This window comes from Mesoplodon densirostris, chromosome 1, assembly GCF_025265405.1.
Source record: "Mesoplodon densirostris isolate mMesDen1 chromosome 1, mMesDen1 primary haplotype, whole genome shotgun sequence".
Classification (NCBI taxonomy): Eukaryota; Metazoa; Chordata; class Mammalia; order Artiodactyla; family Ziphiidae; genus Mesoplodon; species Mesoplodon densirostris.
Window position 1 is genome coordinate 103,753,992 of NC_082661.1, and position 18,939 is coordinate 103,772,930.

An 18,939-nucleotide genomic window follows, 5' to 3' on the forward strand; every position below is an offset into this window, starting at 1 on the left:
AAATAAATAAATATTTTAAAAAAAAAGAAACACTGACCTCGGGGCCAGGAGACCTCAGTCAGAGTCACCCCCTTGGCTGCTCAGCTGCTGTGTGAACTTGAACAAGTGACTGCTCTTCTCTGGTCCTGTGTCGTATTCATGGGAGGGGTGTGGTCGGAGGCCCAGAGGTTTCGAGGACCCTCTTGGCTCTTACAGCGGGGTTGGGTGCTGAGAGCTTATGTGGGGCGTCGGCAGTAACTCTGATGGCGTCTGGTTGAGAGGTGTGTCATTCATTCATTCACTCATTCATTCATTTATGCACTCGTTCAACCAACGTTTACTGGCACTCACTTCACGCGAGGTGTTGGGCCAGAGAGCTGGCCAGATGCTGTCCTGGCCATTAAAGAGCATTCAGGTGGATCAAGGAAACAGGAAATCCATTTATGGTGGAGCAGGTGTCATGGGGGCTGTGGGATGCAGACGAGCGGCGAGGGGACCCGCGTGGGAGGGAAGGGAGGGTCCAAGGGCTTCGTGCGTTCTGTCTTCCCCTGCCGAAGGCTCTGCCATGAGGAAGGTCCTCCTCTCTGAGCCCCGCTTCCTTCCTGTGCAGAATGGGTAGCTGACAGAGTCCACTTCATGTGCTTTTCCGGGGCCTGCTATTGTTAGGGACTCCGGATCCATCCTGAAGGCGCTAGGGACACGCTGGAGGTTGCTCAGAGGGTAATTTGCCTGATTTGGGAGAAGAGGAGACCAGCGCAGGTTGAAGGGACAGAGAGCCCTGTGGGCCTCTGACTGGCACGTCTGCAGGTCCTGTCAGCCGGGAAAACACAGGCCATGCGGGTGTGAACTCAGAGGTGCCTCTTACCTCCATGGAGGGCCCTGTCCTTGCATACGGTTGATGCACACAGGGCCCCCGCAGGACTGCGTGAGTGGGAGGACAGGGTGCTTCCTGGGGAGACGGCGTGCCCCCCACCCCCAATGGAACTGGGCCAGGCTCACCTCCTGCCTCCAGCTGGACCAGGAAAGGGAAATTCCCAATTCGCAAGGAGCCTCCACCTTCTCCTCTGGTGCTTCGGTCTCCCTGTTCGACTCCCCCATCTACAGCCACGTGTGCAGGTACAGGTTGGATAGGCCTCTCCTTTCACAACCTCCACCCTGGAAAGTGGTTCCTGGTGAGGACTGGGGGGCTACATGTGGTGGGGTTGAAGTTCATGGGCTCAGGGCCAGACCACTGGGGTTCAGACTCAGCTCTGCCACTTACTACTTCACCTCTCTGTGCCTCAGTCTCCTCCTCTGGAAAATGGGATGGTGCCTTGTCCTTACCTTGTAGAGGGCTGGGAAGATTAAGAGAGCTGGTCCATCCAAAGCACTCAGCATGGAACTTGACGTATGGGGGAATAATTATTGATGAGTATTAATTAATGATGATTACCATTATTCTTATTACTGCCAACTGATGTCACAAGCAAGTTAAGTCTCAGAGATGTTGGTTGACTTGTCCAAGGTCCAGGATTAGAAAAGGATGGGGGCATCTGCAAGCCCAGATCTCAAACCTTCAACCCAGAGCGGGTCAAGGGGCCTCCTGCTGAGGAATGAGAGGCCAAGGGCCTGCAGAAACCCAGGGGCAGGTGTGGGAGAGTGTGTCTTTAAGGACACAGTTTGGAAATGGAAATCTGTAGGTTACTGACTTAACTATTCAGTTTTGTCATTGAATCAATCTTCGTTTTGTATTCCCTGATCTTTTTGCCATTAAAAAGTGTCAATCGAATGCCCCCAATTTCATGACTTACAGCATTCCTTTGATGTTTACTGAGATCCCGAGTTGTGTTCAACCTGTCTTATTTCCTGCTCAGTTTTTGGACTTTGTATTGAAATATTCCTCTGAACATTTAAACGTAGAATTTCCTTCCAGATTGCCCATACTCATCTGCTAATGTCTCTTTACATTCTTTTTCCTCTTTAAAAATGTTCAGTATATAATTTGCACTGCCTTTAATAGAAACTGGATAGAGTCAACAGTTACTCAAAAAAATCAATTTAGAGTGTCAGATTCTATAACTCGGGAATTGGCATATAAAAATGTTACCATTTTATGCCAGGACACCCTGAGAATAAATGAGGACCCTTGTTTTTAAAATATTGACTTGTAAGAGTTTCTTTTTTTTCTTTTTTGTTTTGCGGTACGCGGGCCTCTCACTGTTGTGGCCTCTCCCGTTGCGGAGCACAGGCTCCGGACGCGCAGGCTCAGCGTCCATGGCTCACGGGCCCAGCCGCTCTGCAGCATGTGGGATCTTCCCGGACCGGGGCACGAACCCATGTCCCCTGCATCGGCAGGCGGACTCTCAACCACTGCGCCACCAGGGAAGCCCTTGTAACAGTTTCTTGGATCTGAGAATACACTTTTGAAAATCCATGCAGAAGCTAGAGCCCCACTCCTGGGACTTGATCCTAGGGAGTGATCCAGGATGTGCTAAAGCGATGAACATGTTTATAAAGGGCAGAGGGGCTTGCAATAGAAATGACAGGAAAATAGAAAGAAGTCAATTTCCAAAATGCACAGCACATATTAGGCTCCCAGTATTTTTAGAGAGGCTTTAAAAAAGTTCATCCTAACCAATGGCCTGTTAGTAATGTCACAAGCACTGGACGGAGTATTACACAGCGGGCAGGAAACGCTGACCATTTAGTTATAAAGTCAGACCAGAATTTGGGCACATGTTGTAATGGCCGTACTAGAAATATATTCACCTGTGGACAAGGGCTGGACAGGTACAGAGAGTTAACGGGACCCAGCTGATGGTTGAAATAGAAGCTTCTTTTCATCTTATTGTTGTAGCTGCCTTCTGTTGTTCTTATTCTATTATTTTTTAAATGATTCCAAGAAGAGTGGAGGGTGTATCAGCATAGGAGGGAAGGAAATTTTATTGGGTGTGGATTGCTAAATTTTAGGAATTTTCCTCAGGATAGATTCCAGTTCACAAGGGAAGTGTAACCCAGGCCAGCCCCCAACCGGCTTTGATGCTAAGCCTCAGTTCCAGGTTTTGTGGCTCCCACTCCCCCACCTTGAGCTTTCTTCCAGCTCCTCTGCCCTCCCCATTCCTGCTGGGAATTCCTAGCTGCACCCCCAGTTCCACAATGAGGCAGCTGCTGGATTGGGAAACCCTTTGCAGCTGCGGTATCTGGTCTGCAGCAGGTCATTTTGTGTTATTATTTGTCTCATTATATTTGGGTGCTTCCTATTTGAAATGACCCTTCTGGGCTTTAGCGGGGCCTGGCATCCTCCCAAATCGGCGGGTTCCCTGGGAGATCAGGTGCATCAGTGCACTTCACCCTGGGTAGCGGGGGAAAGAAGCTGGACACGGCAGGGCCTGTTCCTGGGTAGCAACTGGCCTGTCCCGTTTGTGGGACGTGCTTGTGTGTCCTTCCCGACAAAATCCAAAGTGACAAACACCGCTCTCCCAGCCTCTCCACGCCCCTGCTGCGTCAGGGTCTCCAGACTTGCCTTGGCCTTTGCAAGTGTGCCCGGCTGAGGGTTTGCAGAGCGGCTGTAAAAGCAGGGACATCTGCTGGGGTTTGATGAGGCCTGTGTGTCAAGGTGAGCAGTAGGCAGCCCTGCTTGTGCCAGGTGAGCCCTGCCCACCCCAGGACAGTGCCCAGGGACACTTCCGGGGACACAGGACATCATTTAGTCCCGATGGTTGCAACCCAGTTCTAAAGACCCCACCAGCTGGGAAAAGAGCCATCGCAAAGGTCCCACCTCGGGTCAGCTTAAAACCTCCGGAAATAAAACCAACAGAGCCATTCATAGAGCTGGAAGCTGGTAGAAGGTGCCCAGTTTAGAACCCGAGGACACAGTCTCACTTTGTCCCTTATGAGCCGAGCAAGAGACTCCATCTGCTTGCATCTCAGTTTCTTCATTTGTGCCTTGAGAATCGTTGGTTGGAATGGAGATTAGATGAGGTCACCCACCCAGCGTCTTTATCCTGGGCCTGGAGCAGCCTCAGCCCTGGCTGCCTGGTCGAGGCTGAGGTCCCCATGCGTTATTTGTGTCTCCTCCGGGCTCTGGGCCTTGGCTACTGCATAGCCTCTGCCTGGGACTTGGGTCCTCATTGCTTCGTTACAGCTGCATGGAGCAGCCAGCTTCCCAGCAGCACCTGAGGCTGATTGTCAGGGACGCTTCAGGAAACACTCCCACCCCTTTGTCCAGTACCCTCTTCCTCCCCTTCCCTCCTCAGTTCCTGCCATCTCCTCCCCCAGGCCTCCCCAGACCCCCAGGCACATACAGAGCCTTCGCCAGGTTCCCTGGGAGCTCCTGGCACCTTCCCCGGTCTTTGAGAGCTCCTGGCACGTTTCCGGGCTCTGACCTCCTCTTTGGCTGCATATCCAAGGTCCTTTTCTTGCGCTTCAGCCCTGCCCCCAGGACCTGGGGCTCCCCGGAGGCGGCTGCCCTGCCCTGCCCCACACCAGATGTAGCAGGAGCATTGCTCCTTCAGTGTGGGCGCTGGCACAGCCCAGAGCAGGCTCCTGGTGGGCCCCTGCTAAGCTGGGTGTAAGCCCTTTCCTCCTGGTCTGTGAGAAGGTCTTGGGAGGGACAGCATCCAGGAGGAGGGTGTGGGCAGTGTCTGCTGACTGACGGGTGTGGAATTATTTCAGGATCTGAACAGGAAGTACAGTTGCGCTGGCAGCGCCAGCCGCAGAAATGCCCGCCCACCCACTCTGCACTCTGCGCTTAGCACAAAGCCGGCACGGAATAGGCATTGGGGAAAGGTGTGTTGGAAGGCATTCTTGAGCTGAGGGAATCACTCATCTCAGGGATTCATTGAAAGGAAGGTGACCCTTACTGTGGAGTAAGGAGACGCAGCTGGCTGGGAGCCAGCTTGAGCAGAGCGTCCTGCAAGCCGCCTTGCAGGGTGGCCTGGTCCCTGGCTCTGCACCAATTTCCATCCCTAAGTTGTTGGTAGAGCTGCAGGCAGGGATACTGAGGCCGTCCCTGGGTCCAGGCCCTGCCCAGCCCAGCTACATTCTGGAAAGATCCACTGACTTCACAGCACCTAACACATGTGGACACAGAGCCTCAGCAGAGCCATGGCAGGGGGCGGCTAGAAACCACATGTGGAAGGGCTGGTTGGGAGATGAGCTCCTGGGATGGACTCAGAGAGGTGGGCACTGGAGCGTGACTGTGAGTTCGAGCATGGAAAATCTGGGGCCCCTGCTAGGGTGCTCCTCTGGGCCGGCACAGAACACTGCCTGGGCTCTTTTAGGATTGGGCTTGAGTTCAAGACATGGAAACAACCTCAATGGCCATCGACAGATGAATGGATAAAGAAGATGTGATATATATACGCAGTGGAATACTACTCAGCCATAAAAAAGAATGAAATAATGCCATTTGCAGCAACATGGATGGACCTAGAGATGATCATACTAAGTGAAGTAAGTCAGGCAGAGAAAGACAAATATCATGTGATATCACTTACATGTGGAATCTAAAATACGACACAAATGAACCTATCTATGAAACAGAAACAGACTCACAGAACAGACTTGTGGTTGCCAAAGGGGAGGGGGTTGAGGGAGGGATGGAGTGGGAATTTGGGATGAGCAGATGCAAGCTATTATATAGAGAATGGATAAACAACAAGGTCCTACTGTACAGCACAGAGAAATATATTCAATATCCTGAGATAAACCAAAATGGAAAAGAATATGAAAAAGAATGTATATATATGCATAACTGAATCACTTTGCTGTATAGCAGAAATTAACACAGCATTGTAAATCAACAATACTTCAGTAAAATAAATTAAAAAAAAAAAAAGACTGGGCTTGAGTTAAGGAGAAGCCCTAAGCCAGGGAGAAAACCCACAAGTAATACTAACAGGGCTACTGAGCGGGGAAGGGCTGTAGTCAGTGTGCAAATGCTGACACGGCAGAGACCATCACCCGCCAGGCTCTGTGAGAGGAAGAAATAGAGTCAGAAAGTCCAGACACGCAGGGTGGGTGCCTGGCCCTATGAGCATCCCCAGGGACAGGAGTGCATGCCTGGGGGACGGCCTGGGGTACAGCAGAGAAGGCAGACTTGAGACAACAGCTTGGGCTTAAACTGAGTTTCCTGTAGTTGCCGTGTGACCCTGAGCAAGGCACATGATACGCCTTGAGCCTCAGTTTCCTCACCTGTAAAATGGGGAGGCATGCTCCCATGGCATGGTCAATGCTATCGTCCTGTTCCTGGGAGGCCAAGCTCCGCCCTTGGCCTGGTGTCCAGAGCGTGTGAGCCCCTGTGTCTATTAATCCCCCCAAGAGGCCTTTCCCGTTGCAGGGGGACCACGCTCTCAGATCCTCAGGGCAACTTGCCTGGCGTCACCCCACTACTGCCATCATGCCCCTTTGAGGGCAGGCTGAGACCCCTTCCCTCGGCTCACCCACCTGGCTGGTGCCCGACTCCCCGTTTCACACTCAGAATGTCAAGCCACGTCACGGAATTTTCTTGAATGACTTGACCGGCCTATCAGTGCCCCGGGCCACCTTAATTCTCTCTCCCTGGCTGATCCCAAGAGGGTTTATTTGTCAGTCCCGGGCAGCGGATCAAAGCCTCGTCTTTCCAGGGCCCCTGGAGTTGTCGGTTCCTGAGGACAAGGGTGGCCCCTGGGTGGTGGCCTCTCGACATCCGTCCTTTCTCATCTCACATCACAGACTAAAGTTTGGCAGGGCGGTCAGCTGGGAGACCATCCTAACACACGTTACCTCCTCTGGTGGGAGGGCCTGGGGTGGATGCCTGGAGACCAAGACTGAGTCCCAGCTGTGCCATGGATCCCCAGGGGACTCTGCACACATCCCTTCCTTGCCGGGCCTTGGTTTCCCCACATGAAAAGCACAGGTGGGAGTTCCCATCCCTGGTGTGGCTTTGGGGTCTGCCCGGGTGCTTTGCACACCGACGGTGCAGGGCTAGTGCCGGTCCTCTGGGTAATCATCAGGGTGCACGAGGAGAGTCCACACAGCCACGCCTCCGGCCAGAGAGAGGTCCACATGGGTACGGTGTGGCATCAGTGCCCCTCAGGAGGCTCCATGATGTGGGGACCTGTCACCTGCCCATGACCACGAGCCCGCCTTGTGCTCTCCCTCCTCACACCGGCTCCAGTCTCACGGTGGGTATCTGAGTTCTGTGCCGTTGACCCCTTTTACAGATAAACAAACCGAATCTCGCAGAGGTCCAGGCCTTGCCCAAGGCCACATGCTTGCAGGTGGTACCAGCCACGCAGGGGGTGCCCCCTTTCCCACCTGTGTGGTTTCCCAAAGTAGCCGGGAGACCGTGGGAGCTGGGGGCTCATCTGCACAGGGGGAGGGGCCGGAGCTGAACTTATGTCCCTGCCCATGAAATAATTATAGAGTATGAAAATGGCTTAATTAAATAATTTTTTAAAAGTGAATATGTACAGACACTCAGCAATTAAGCAGCCGATTTTCAAATAGCAATTTTCCAACTGCGCTGGTCTTCCATGTATCTAGTTGCCTGATTTTAGAGTCTGTTTTGTTTTCTCCAAAATTTTTAATTTGAATAAATCTAGATTGGATGATTGCTTTCTGAGGTGCAGTTAGAAGAACTTGGAGGTGGTATTAGTGCTGGGGAAGTTCGGGGTGGGTGTGGGGAGGAAGCCTGGCCCAGAGGAGACCCAGGGTGAGCGCTGTTCCTCCCACTTCACTTCGCCCTCCTCCCCCCTCCTCTTCCCTTCCCCCACCCTCCTTTATCCCTCCTCCCCTTCCTCCCTTCTATCCTTCCTTCTGTGCATGGAGAGCTCTCACAGGCATTTTCTCGATCCTGAGATGAGAAGGGGAGTCTCTCCCCAACAGGCAAGTTCAAGGGTCACTTTTTTTTTTTTTTTTTTTTCCAGTACGTGGGCCTCTCACTGTTGTGGCCGCTCCCATTGCGGAACACAGGCTCTGGACGTGCAGGCTCAGCGGCCATGGCTCACGGGCCCAGCCGCTCCGCGGCATGTGGGATCTTCCCGGACCCGTGTCCCCTGCATCAGGTGGACTCTCAACCACTGCGCCACCAGGGAAGCCCCAAGGGTCACTTTTGGCTGGTGCTCAGACATTAATCAAATCCAATCCCCACAGTTTCTATGGAAAATTTGCCCAGAGTGGGACACCCTCTCACCCAAGGTCACACAGCCTTTGGGTCTGGTACCTGGTGCACCTCCATAGGAATCCAACAAGCATTTACTGAGTGCTGGCTGCATGCCTGACCTGTGGATTCTTCGATGATCTTGGTTGGTGACCGCTGTCCTTGCTCCAACTGGGTGATCTGTAGGGACTTCAGGAGGATGCGGCATTAGATTCAGGGTTGGTGCCCTGGGGCTGTGGGGGATTTAGATAAGTGTCAGGAATGTAAGACATTTAATTGAGTCATCCTTGTCTCAAGCTTGGTGAGCTCATAACAGAGATCTGCACACTCTGGGAAAGAGACAGGATCCTCCAACATCGGGCATCTTGAGCGTCCCTGGGCATCTCCAGTTTGCATCCTGAGTGGTGCTTGTTTTCAGCAGCCCTCAGACACACAGGGCGAGGCAGGGACCACAGAACACTCCGTCACTTTCTACTTTCCTTTCTTGGAATAACTCTTCATAACACGGATACCATCACTGCTAGACTTGTTCCTTCACTTGAAGTCTTTGAGAAACAAGGGGTCTTGGGAAATAATGAAGTGAAATATGGATACCTGCGTGGCCCCAGGCAATGAGGTCTGCCTGGGCAAGGGTTTCCCCAAGCACTGGCCTCGGGGTCGGGGAGGCTGAGAGCACATGGGACAGGCAAGGACACTGCGGTGAAGGGCATGTGACCACTGCCTTTTCCACTCATGGGGACCCCAGGGACCCCTGACTCCAACTCTCTGATGCCTTGAGGGGAAACTGATGCCCCATCCTGAGTGTGTGCCCGGGAGCTCACTCTCAGTAGCAGCGAGGGGGCATGGCCAGACCCCTGACCGCCAGACCCCTTCTTCTTGGCCTCACGGGATCTCAGGACTCCCCTGACTAGTGTCAGGCGAGGAGGTGGCCCAGGCCGTGGACACAGGGAAACACGTGCTGCTCTGAACTCGCCCATCTTCGAGCCCCACCGTGTCCTGCAGGCTTAGTGGGTGCCGGTGAGTGAGCCTCACCCAGGGGCTGTCCTGACTTCCCTGAGCCACACCCCATCTGAAGCAGCATCCTCCATCCTCCGTGTTACCCGGGTCACCTTCCGTCTCCTCCCTCGACCTTACACCTTGCCATCCCCAGCTCCCGGGCGTGTGCCCTGTCCTTCCTTTCTTCTCCTGCCACTCCCTCTGCCTCAGTCACCTGTCCCACCCGCGGTCACCCCAGTCTTCCTAAAATAGTAGCGATGACAAGCTACTACCATGCAGGCTTTGAGACACCGTCGAACACTTTTCCCATGGTCACTCCACTCATCCCCTTCCAGATGGGGGCACAGACCAGACCCTGCAGAACCCCGCTAACACCCTGCAGACTCCACCCACAGCCTCAGCCTGTGTCCAGACCAGCGAGTCCGGTAGGAATAGGATGCAAGCCACGCATGGATTGTCATTAAAAAGTAGAAACCGGGGACCTGAAAAGAGCTGGAGGAACCTTAAAGGCATATTACTAAGTGAGAAAAGCCAGTCTGAAAAGGCTACAGACCAATAGATGACATTCTAGAAAAGGCAGAACTATGGAGACGGTGAAAAGATCAGTGGTTATGGGAGTGGGCAGGGAGGGAGGGTGCATAGGCGAGCCTGGGGCATTTTAGGGCAGTGACACTACTCTGTATGACACTATAATGGCGGACACATGTCACTGTACACTTGTCCATAGAATGTCAACCCAAGAGTGACCCCTCACATAAGCTATAGACTCTGGGTAATGATGGTGTGTCAATATCAGTTCATCAGCTCTAACACACATGCTGCTCTGGCGGGGGAGGGAGGTGCATGATGTGATGGAGATTATGCACGTTTGGGGGCAGGGGGGACACGGGAAATCTCTGCACCTCCTCTGTTTAGCTGTGAACCCCAAACTGCTCTTAGAAATTTAACTCTATTAGTTAAAGAAACAGGTGCAATTAATCTTAATAATAGACTTTTAAACTCAGTATATCCACAATATTATGTCAACATGCAATCAATATAACACTGTAATGAAATAGTTTACATTCTTTTTTTAAAAAAATTATTTATTTAATTTTGGCCGTTGGGTCTTCATTGCTGCACGTGGGCTTTCTCTAGATACGGTGAGCAGGGGCTACTCTTTGTTGCAGTGCGCGGGCTTCTTATTGTGGTGGCTTCTCTTCTTGCAGAGCACGGGCTCTAGGTGCTTGGGCTTCAGTGCTTGTGGCATGCAGGCTTAGTAGTTGTGGCACATGGGCTCAGTAGTTGTGGCACACGGGCTCACTAGTTGTGGCGCACAGGCTTAGTTGCTCCACAGCCTGTAGGATCTTCCCTGACCAGGGCTCGAACCCGTGTCCCCTGCATTGGCAGGTGGATTCCTAACCACTGCACCACCAGGGAAGTCCAAAATAGTTTACATTCTTTTTTATCTACTAGTGGGGGCTGTGATCCAGATATCTCTGTGGCATCTGGGATCGTTCACACCTGCCCCTCCCCTGTCCACCTTGCCAGCCTCTGGCCCTGTCATCTCTCTCACAGTTCACTGTAGCCACTCTTGCTCCAAAGCCCACCTGTGGAAGGAGGAATAATACCTCCCAAAGATATCACATCCTAATCCCTGGAGCCTGTGAATATGTCACGTGGCAAAGGGGACTTTGCAGGTGTGATTAAGATGGGGAGATTGGGAGGGAGATCCCTGGTGGTCCAGGGGTTAGGACTCCGCACTTTCAGTGCTGTGGCCCTAGAGGAACTAAGATCCTGTGACGTGCGCGGCGAGGCCAAAAAAAAAAAAAAAAAAAGACAGGGCAAAGCGGAGATGATGCTAGATTAGCCCTGTGGGCCCTGTGTAATCACAAGGGTCCTCACAGGAGGAGTCCAAGGGAGATTTGGCTACAAGTGAAAGAGATGTGACAATGGAAGCAGAGACTGGAGGATTTGCTTCAAAGATGGAGGATGGGCCGCAAGCCACAGAATGCAGGCACCTCTGGAATCTGGAAAAGGCAAGGAAACAGATTTTCCCCTGAAGCTCCCAGAAGGTGCAGAGGCCTTGATTTTAGCGCATAAGACCATTTTGGACTTCTGACCGCCAGAACCGTATGAGAATGCATGTGCCTTATTTTAAGTCACTGAGTTTGCAGTAATTTGTCCCAGCCCCCACTGGAAACTCTGCAGTCCCCTCTTTGGTGACGGCCCCCCAGCCAAAATTGGCCTCCCTCTCCTCGGAGCCTGTCGTCCACCAGGAACCCCTCAAGGACGGTGCGAGATGAAGAGGACCTGGGATGGGGCGATGGAGGTGTTGGGATGCAATGTAAATGATTTAGGAGGAAGAGTCAGCAAGATGGATTAGCTGGGCAGTGGGGGCAGTATGGGGGCGGGGCAGCCAAGGATGGCCCCTGGCCCCGGGCGGTGTGACGTCCCCCTTAGAGTCTCCCAAGTTTCTCTGGATGTGTCCATCTGTCTGCTCTCTCTGTCCCACAGTGTCTGTCCTACTCACCAGGGGATGAAGTGACTGGTGCATAGTAGGTACTCAATAAACATATGTGACAGGAATGAATCTGAACAAATAAAGAAATCTGAATTCCCAGTCCCAGTGTGATTGCTTAAAGCATAAAAGAACTGAACAGGGCTTCCCTGGTGGCGCAGTGGTTGAGAGTCCGTCTGCCGATGCAGGGGACACGGGTTCGTGCCCCGGTCTGGGAGGATCCCACATGCCGTGGAGCGGCTGGGCCCGTGAGCCATGGCCGCTGAGCCTGCGCGTCCGGAGCCTGTGCTCCGCAACGGGAGAGGCCACGGCAGTGAGAGGCCCGCGTACCGCAAAAAAAAAAAAAAAAGAACTGAACAAATGTTGAATGAAAGAGTGAATGAATGAATGAACTGATGTCCCAGTCTTTGGCAGGTGGCCTGGAACTTGGGGCTAATGGCTCTCCGAGGAATTGGATTTGCATTGTCCGGCAGAGTGAGGTGTTTCGGACGCTGCCATTGCTGGTGATGCAGTGGCAAGACTTTGCTTTAAACAGATCCCTCCTTCCCTGTCCTCAGGGCCCTTGTACCTGCCCTTCCCTCTACCTGCGATGCTGCACTAGTTCCTCGGGCTGCCATACAAAGTACCACACACTGGCTGCCTTTAGACAATGGAAAGTGTTGTCTGCGGTCTAGAGGCTGGAAGTCTGGGATCCAGGTGTTGGCAGGGTTGGTTCCTTCTGGAGGATCTAGGGGAAATCTGCTCCATGCCCCTCTCCAATCTTCTGGGGGTGGCTGGCAATCCTTGGTATCCTTGCCTGTCTCCATGGTCACATGACGTCCTCCCTGTGTGTCTGTGTGTCTCTGCCCACATTTCCTTCTTTGAATGACACCAGTCATTGGATTGCGGCCCATCCTACTCTGGTATGACCTCATCTTAACTTAATTCCATCTGCAAAGACCCTCTTTGCAAATAAAGGTCACATTCACGGGTTGTGGGTAGACAAAAGTTTGGGGGAGACATTACCTAACCCAGTACAGGTGGCTTTCCCGCAGCCAGGCACATAGCACTTTCTCTTCCTTCCTTCCCGTCTCAGCCCAGACATCACCGGTCTGAGGGCCCTTCCCTGCCACGCTCTCTGAAACAGCAATCCACTGCCCCCTCCATCCCCCTACCCTGTTTATTCTTCTTCCCAGGCCTTGTCTCCTTTGACATGGCTATAGTTTTGCTTATCTATTTATCACCCTCCTCCCCGGGCCCCACTAGAATGTAGGTTCCCAGGCAGCAGGGCCTAGATCCCACTGGCTCCCTGCTGTGGGCCCACACCAGCAGGTGCCCTTGAGTGAGCAGGTGCGAACAGGCTGCTGTGGCCACAGGCGGGGGACTAGGGGGGAGGCTGGACCCTGGGGAGGCAGCTGGGATGCTGCCATAGCTGGTCAGGATGGAGGGAAGGAGTGGACTGCCCGGTGTCTGGAAGGCAGAATCAATTGCAGGTCTTAGAGATGCTTGTTGGTGTGAGGTGAGGGGCCAAGAGGCTCAGAGGTTACCAGGCACCGAGCTCCAAGCACAGCTATTCGTGTCGGGGGCGGGGGAGGTTCTAGAATTTCCTGGGTCTCTGGATCAGTCCTCTGCTAATGGGCCTCTGACTCCCTCCTTCCCAAAGAAAATCAATTCTCAGAGGTTTTGAGAGTAAGTGCTTCCCCAATGACACCTCCAGTGGGGCTGCTTCGTTCTCTCCAGCCAGCCCTCCCCGGGGAGACCAGGGGCGGGCAGAGGCCCAGGGGACCCTGCTGGGGGTCCGGCGGGGTGGCCCCTGCTGGAGTTCCCTGGGAGTCAGAGGGCAGGGGCTGCCTTCTGTCCTGGCCTGGGAAGGACCCTGGGGCCTGAGGACTTCCAGGGACGTGGGGCCACTGAGCACAAAGGCCACAAACACAGCCCATCTTCCTGGAGCCTCAGTGAAACAGAAGGCTTGGGGAAGAAGTAGGGAGGAAGTACATCCTTGTAGAAGCTGCTGAGGATGAACTATGGGATGGAATTGAAACACTGCCAGTGGGGTGCGGTGTCTGCGCTGAGCTGCTCCAGGACCCCAGGCTACACTGGGCAAGTCTGACACTCACGGCCCAGTCCAGCCCCTCCGTGGGCCCAGAGAGGGAAGGGGCTGCTTGGGCCGCCTGCAAGCTGGGCTCCACACGGTGCTACGAGGACAGGAATCCAGGTGACTGCCCCGCCCCCCTTCCACCTCCCATCAGCTGGGATCGGCCGCCCTTGGCCCTGGAGCTCAGCTCCATGCAGGCCAGTCCCAGTGGTGATCAGAAAGATGAATGGGCCCGAGGGGCACCAGCCCGGCAGGCCTCAGTAGCCTTGGGCTCCCATTCCTGGCCCCGGCCCCGCCTTGGGGTGAGTCTCCTGACTGGTCAGAAGACAGGACACCCTGGGAGAAGCTGAGGTCTCTGGAATAATGCACGTTGGTTTAAGGACTGGAGGCAAAGTATGGCCTGGGCCTGACCATGTCTCCAGCTCTCTGCGGCCACAGCACATTTTAACCAGCTGGTCACAAGGAGTGCTGGGCCCAGGGTCACTGAGCTGAGCTCAGCGGAGGGGGCTGAGCTTCAGCATGGAATTCATCCCATGTCCCGATGTGTTGGTTGATGTGAAATTGCCCGTGATGCCTTATCTCCCTCTCACTGCTGTGGCCACTCTGGGCGGAGGTTAGATCTCAGAGATTCTCTCCTGCAGCCCTTGCCTTACAGACAGGAAAGTGGGCAACCCCCTGGGCGGGAGTGACTGGCCCCGGCCCGGCTGTGGCGAGCGGATGCTGACACCCACTGGCCGGCACAGGGATTGGGGTCTGATTCCCAGCAGCTCTGGAGCTTGGGTACCTGCGCCGCCCCTGCAGCCCTGTGGGTGCACATGGTCAGGGCGGAGGGTGCAGCTCGCTGGAAGAACTCAGGGTCCAGAGAGGGAAACAGACAAGCAGACAGGCCTCAGGGCAGCGGGGAACTTCTAGAGAGCAAACAGGACTCCAGCTGTTCGTGGGGGGCCCGTGCTCGCATCCTGAGTCAGCCACCTGTTAGCTGAGTGATTTCAGGCCAGAATGTATCCCCTCCGAGCCTCCTCCTCTGGTCACCTTCGAGATGGACGTAGTGACGTAATCTGTCCAGGTTTTCCGAGGAATCAAAAAGATGGAAGGACCTAGACACGGCCAGTACGTATGAGACCCTTCGTAACCAGTGAGACGCAGATACGGTAAAGCTAACATAGACTGTGGACAGGCCGGAGTACTGTGGACCGCCCAGGGCAGGTGGCTCGTGGGAAGACTGGCTGGCATTCACAGCTCCAGACCTGGGCTAGTGCTGGGTGTCCCCGAGGGAGCGCCAGTCTCCTCCTGGTCCCCTGGGGCATGCTGCTCCGGGGAAAGGGAGAGGATACACCTGAGGGTGTCCTGGGCGCTGCACCCACACTGGCAGGGGACACTGTGTGGGCTGGATAACTCTGCACGTGGAGGGGCCTGTCACTGACGGCTGTCTTCCTGTCCTCCCAGGTCATCGGACTTCGGGACCTCCTACACCAAGCTTACCCTTCAGCCTGGCGTCACTACCGTCATCGACAACTTCTACATCTGCCCGACCAACAAGAGAAAGGTAGGCTCTGCGCAGCGGGAGCCGCTGCTGCCTTGCTTCTCCAGGATCCTGACAGTGGGGCGGAGGTGTTTACCTCCCAGCTCTCTGCGTCACCCTTCCCGCTTCTGCCTTAATTCATTTGGATGAATTAAGTTTTAAAGCAGCAGCTGGGCCTTGGGAGAAAGGTTGTCCTGGTGCGTTTGTTTTCCCCTGCCCTGGGCCAGCATCCATCCAGGTAAAGCGGGGTAGGAGCAGGGGTGGCCACTCTGGAGGCGAGAAAGGATATCTCTTTTTGGTTTGGCATCCTTGGAAAGCAGTGAAGAGCAGTCCCGATCTCCTGCAGGGTTTTGTATTTGTTGATTTGGTTTTGATCTGGCTTTGGTGTCTCATCTGAGTTTTACTTTCTGTTTTCTTGGTCTGAGCGTGTCTTCTGACTCTGCTCTCTGCCTGACTGTGGATCAGGGAACTTTGTCACTTCCAGGCTACGGCCACCTCCACCAGGTTCCATGAGGAGACACTTTTGCAAAGCCATGGTTGCCTCCTAGCCACCTCGGGACCCCAGACTGAGGTCAGAGGAAGCACCCAGGGCAGAGCAGTCCTGCGCACTTGACTCCATGCAGGGAAGTAGGTCATTGTCACGGAGATCAGGTTCCTCCTGGGAAATGGGATGTCACCCCAGAGAATTGTGACATTGGGGATTAGAACCCAGAGCCCAGCCCACGGGCACCGATAGATGCTCTGACACGACGTAGAGCCCAGAAAACCTCTGTAAACTGATGAGCATCCCGGGAAAAGAGTCATCGTTGCCAGATGGCTAGATGCGGAGGGCACTGGAGGGTTTGCCGGTCACGCTGACTGCAGATTATTGGGCTCAGGGGAGTCGGTGTGTGCGTGAACTTGGCAGGTTCTGCAGGGACCAAGGCCCCATCGTAGAGTTTACAGAACATGAGGACTGGTGTGCATTGCCATTTCCTGGGAGCTGTCCAGGGAGTCTTGATGGCACTTTTTAATGGGATGTCAGCTTTCTAAAGCAGGTCTCCCCTCTCTGCCAACACCCTTCCTTGACTTTTACTGCTGTAAAAGCTTCCTGATGGACAGAATTAGAATGCAGAGGTGGGGAGGGCTGCTGGAGAGGGGGGAACTTCACAGGGACACCGGTGCCTGCCCAGAGGGACTCGGGACTGAACGGAGAGAGGCAGGTTTTGCCGGTGCCCGGGTCTCCCTGGGCCCTGCTCGGGGACTTCACGTGCACGATCTCACTCTGTCCCATGGGGGCCGAGGAAGGAGGTGTTATTATCCCATTTTCCAGGGCAGAAAACTGAGGCATAGGAAGTGAGACTTAGCACTTAATCACACGGCTGGTGGTGGGAGGCCTGGATTTGACCCCAGCCTCATGTGGGTCCAGAGCTGAGGGGTTTTCTTGTGCAGGAGTGAGAGCAAGTACGGGGAAATGACCCCCCAACTACCACCCCACCCTGACTCCCCACAGCTCAGCCCACGTGCTCCCCGAGCTGTCCTCGTCCCGTGTCTGGTCGGCCCCAGCCCGGGCTGGTGAGGAGTCAGAGCTGGAATGCAGCCCTTGCTCTGCTGGGAGCTCAGTGCTTTTCCTGCGTGCCGTCCCCGCCCTCTGAGCCACAGGGTTCTCTTGGGGGGCGGGGGGTGGGTCAGCAAGGGAAATGCCCAGGCAGCAGCCTAGCCCAGGCCTGGGTGCAGCAGCCTAGCCCAGGCCTGGGTGCAGCAGCATGTGCATAGCACAGAGACCTTCGTTGGCCAGGAGAGCTGAGTGCTTGGAAGGGGCAAGGACAGACATCCTGCTTCCCTGCCCGCTGTCATCTCTCTCCCTGGGGCCACTGTGATTTGGATGCGAGACAAGGGAGGGCTGCCGCGGGCTGGTGCTGACCCAAGCCAGAGGCCCCCCTATCACCCCCAAACTCCAGCCGGCAGTGGACACGGGAGGCCATGCCGCCCATCTCCTGCACGTCCTCCAATTTCTGTCTGTCTAGCCAGCCCGGTCCTGGAAGCTTCCTCCAAGCTGACCCTGCCGTCCCTCACCAGCTGGGAGGACCCACAGGTGCCCAGATGTGACGGTGGCTCCAGGGCCGGCCCCAAACGCCGTGTCCTCCTTTGGAAACGAGAAAGGCAGAGGCAACAGTGGCAGCCACAGAACGGGGGGTCTCTGAGGCGTGAGGTCAGGGAAGGCTGCCAGGCTGCCGGCAGTGAGGCCAGACAGACCCTGGTCCTGCGCAAAGCAGCTGCTGCTGAGCCTGTGTCCTGCTGTAAAGCGGGTGGCTGGGGGTTAATGAGATGATGGGCGGGGGCTCAGCCAAGGGGCTTCTAGGTCACGTAGGGCATCCGGGCAGGCAAAGGGCACCAGGAGTGAAGCATCAGTTTTGGTTACCTGGGGGCTCGGGGCAGATGGAGAGCTGGGGGCTCTGATTGGGGTGCTCAGCAGAACCTCCTCTGCAGGCAACACTGGGATAGGGATGCAGGCAGGGAGACGTGTGCATCTTTAAAAAAAGATAGGACACTGATCGGTGATGCCTGTGAGAGGTTATTTGATAATTTGGACGTTTAGCCTGGAAATATCGCTGGGGATAGAGGCTGGGTCTGGTCGGCCCCTGTGCCCAGCACAAGCACTCAGCCAATGTTAAAGGATGAATGCATGCATGAATGAATGCATGAATGAATGAATGAATGAAGGAGCGAGTGCCACAAGCAGCAGCCGGTCCCGCCGAATGGATGCTATTGCCGAGTCGCCCACCTGATCCGCAGACTCCTCCTGCACCTGGATGGGGCCTGTAGGCGTGGAGCCCGAGGCTCCTTCCCAGGGTTGTGTGGGGCACCCTGCATTTGTAGGGTGGTCTGGGGGACAGCACTCAGGCCGGGGAGCCCTGTCCTCAGTCCAGTTCTGCCATGACCCTCCAGTGAGGGGACATCAGGGAGGTCCCAAGGTGTCTCATCTCTTAACGGGGGCAATGATGGAGGGGAGAATGACAGGTGAATTCTGAAAGAACCTCACTCATTACTGCCACTTAAGATATCCGCTGGGGCTTCCCTGGTGGCGCAGTGGTTGAGAGTCCGCCTGCCGATGCAGGGGATATGGGTTCGTGCCCCGGTCTAGGAAGATCCCACATGCCGCGGAGAGGCTGGGCCCGTGAGCCATGGCCGCTGGGCCTGTGCGTCCGGAGCCTGTGCTCCGCAATGGGGGAGGCCACAACAGTGAGAGGCCCGCGTACAGCAAAAAAAAAAAAAAAAAAAAAAAAAAAAAAAGATATCCGCTGAATCACGGCTCCCAAGTGTGTCCCCTTTCCAATCTCAGGCACCTGTGAATGTCACCTTATGTTTTAAATGCATGTAGGAGCAGAAAGGCCACAGTCCCTATCACAGAAAAAGCTGATGTGAGACCATGTCAAGTAAAGAACCGGAAGCCACGGGGGCTGGTGAAGGTAGAGGGGAGATTTGGGGGCCACGGGCTGGTCTTCCAACTTCTGAAGGGCGGTCCTAGGGATCGGGAAGCAGTCCAGGCAGACTGCTTGGTGGAGACTGGATTTTACTCAGGTCCATCTCCTCAACTGTGCACAGCCCATAGCACACAGCCAACACTCAGGAAATACGGGTGCAATGGGCTGGACTGGAGATGGGGTGGGACCCCTTCAGGGAAAGAGATTTCCATTTAATTAAAGGAAAAATTTCCCCTTGTCATTGCATTCATTTATTCGCTCATCTGTAGCTTCTCAATTCCT

At 54.6% G+C, this 18,939-nt stretch overlaps 1 protein-coding gene across 2 annotated transcripts in view; it reads left to right on the top strand.

Moving 5' to 3' along the window:
- SORCS2 (sortilin related VPS10 domain containing receptor 2) overlaps positions 1 to 18,939 on the top strand; it is a 553,507-nt gene that overhangs the window by 348,628 nt on the left and 185,940 nt on the right. For both annotated transcript variants that reach the window (XM_060106386.1, XM_060106377.1), the window contains one exon: positions 15,118 to 15,217. In XM_060106386.1, coding sequence (XP_059962369.1) covers positions 15,118 to 15,217 — 100 coding nt within the window. The remainder of the gene's footprint in view (positions 1 to 15,117; positions 15,218 to 18,939) is intronic.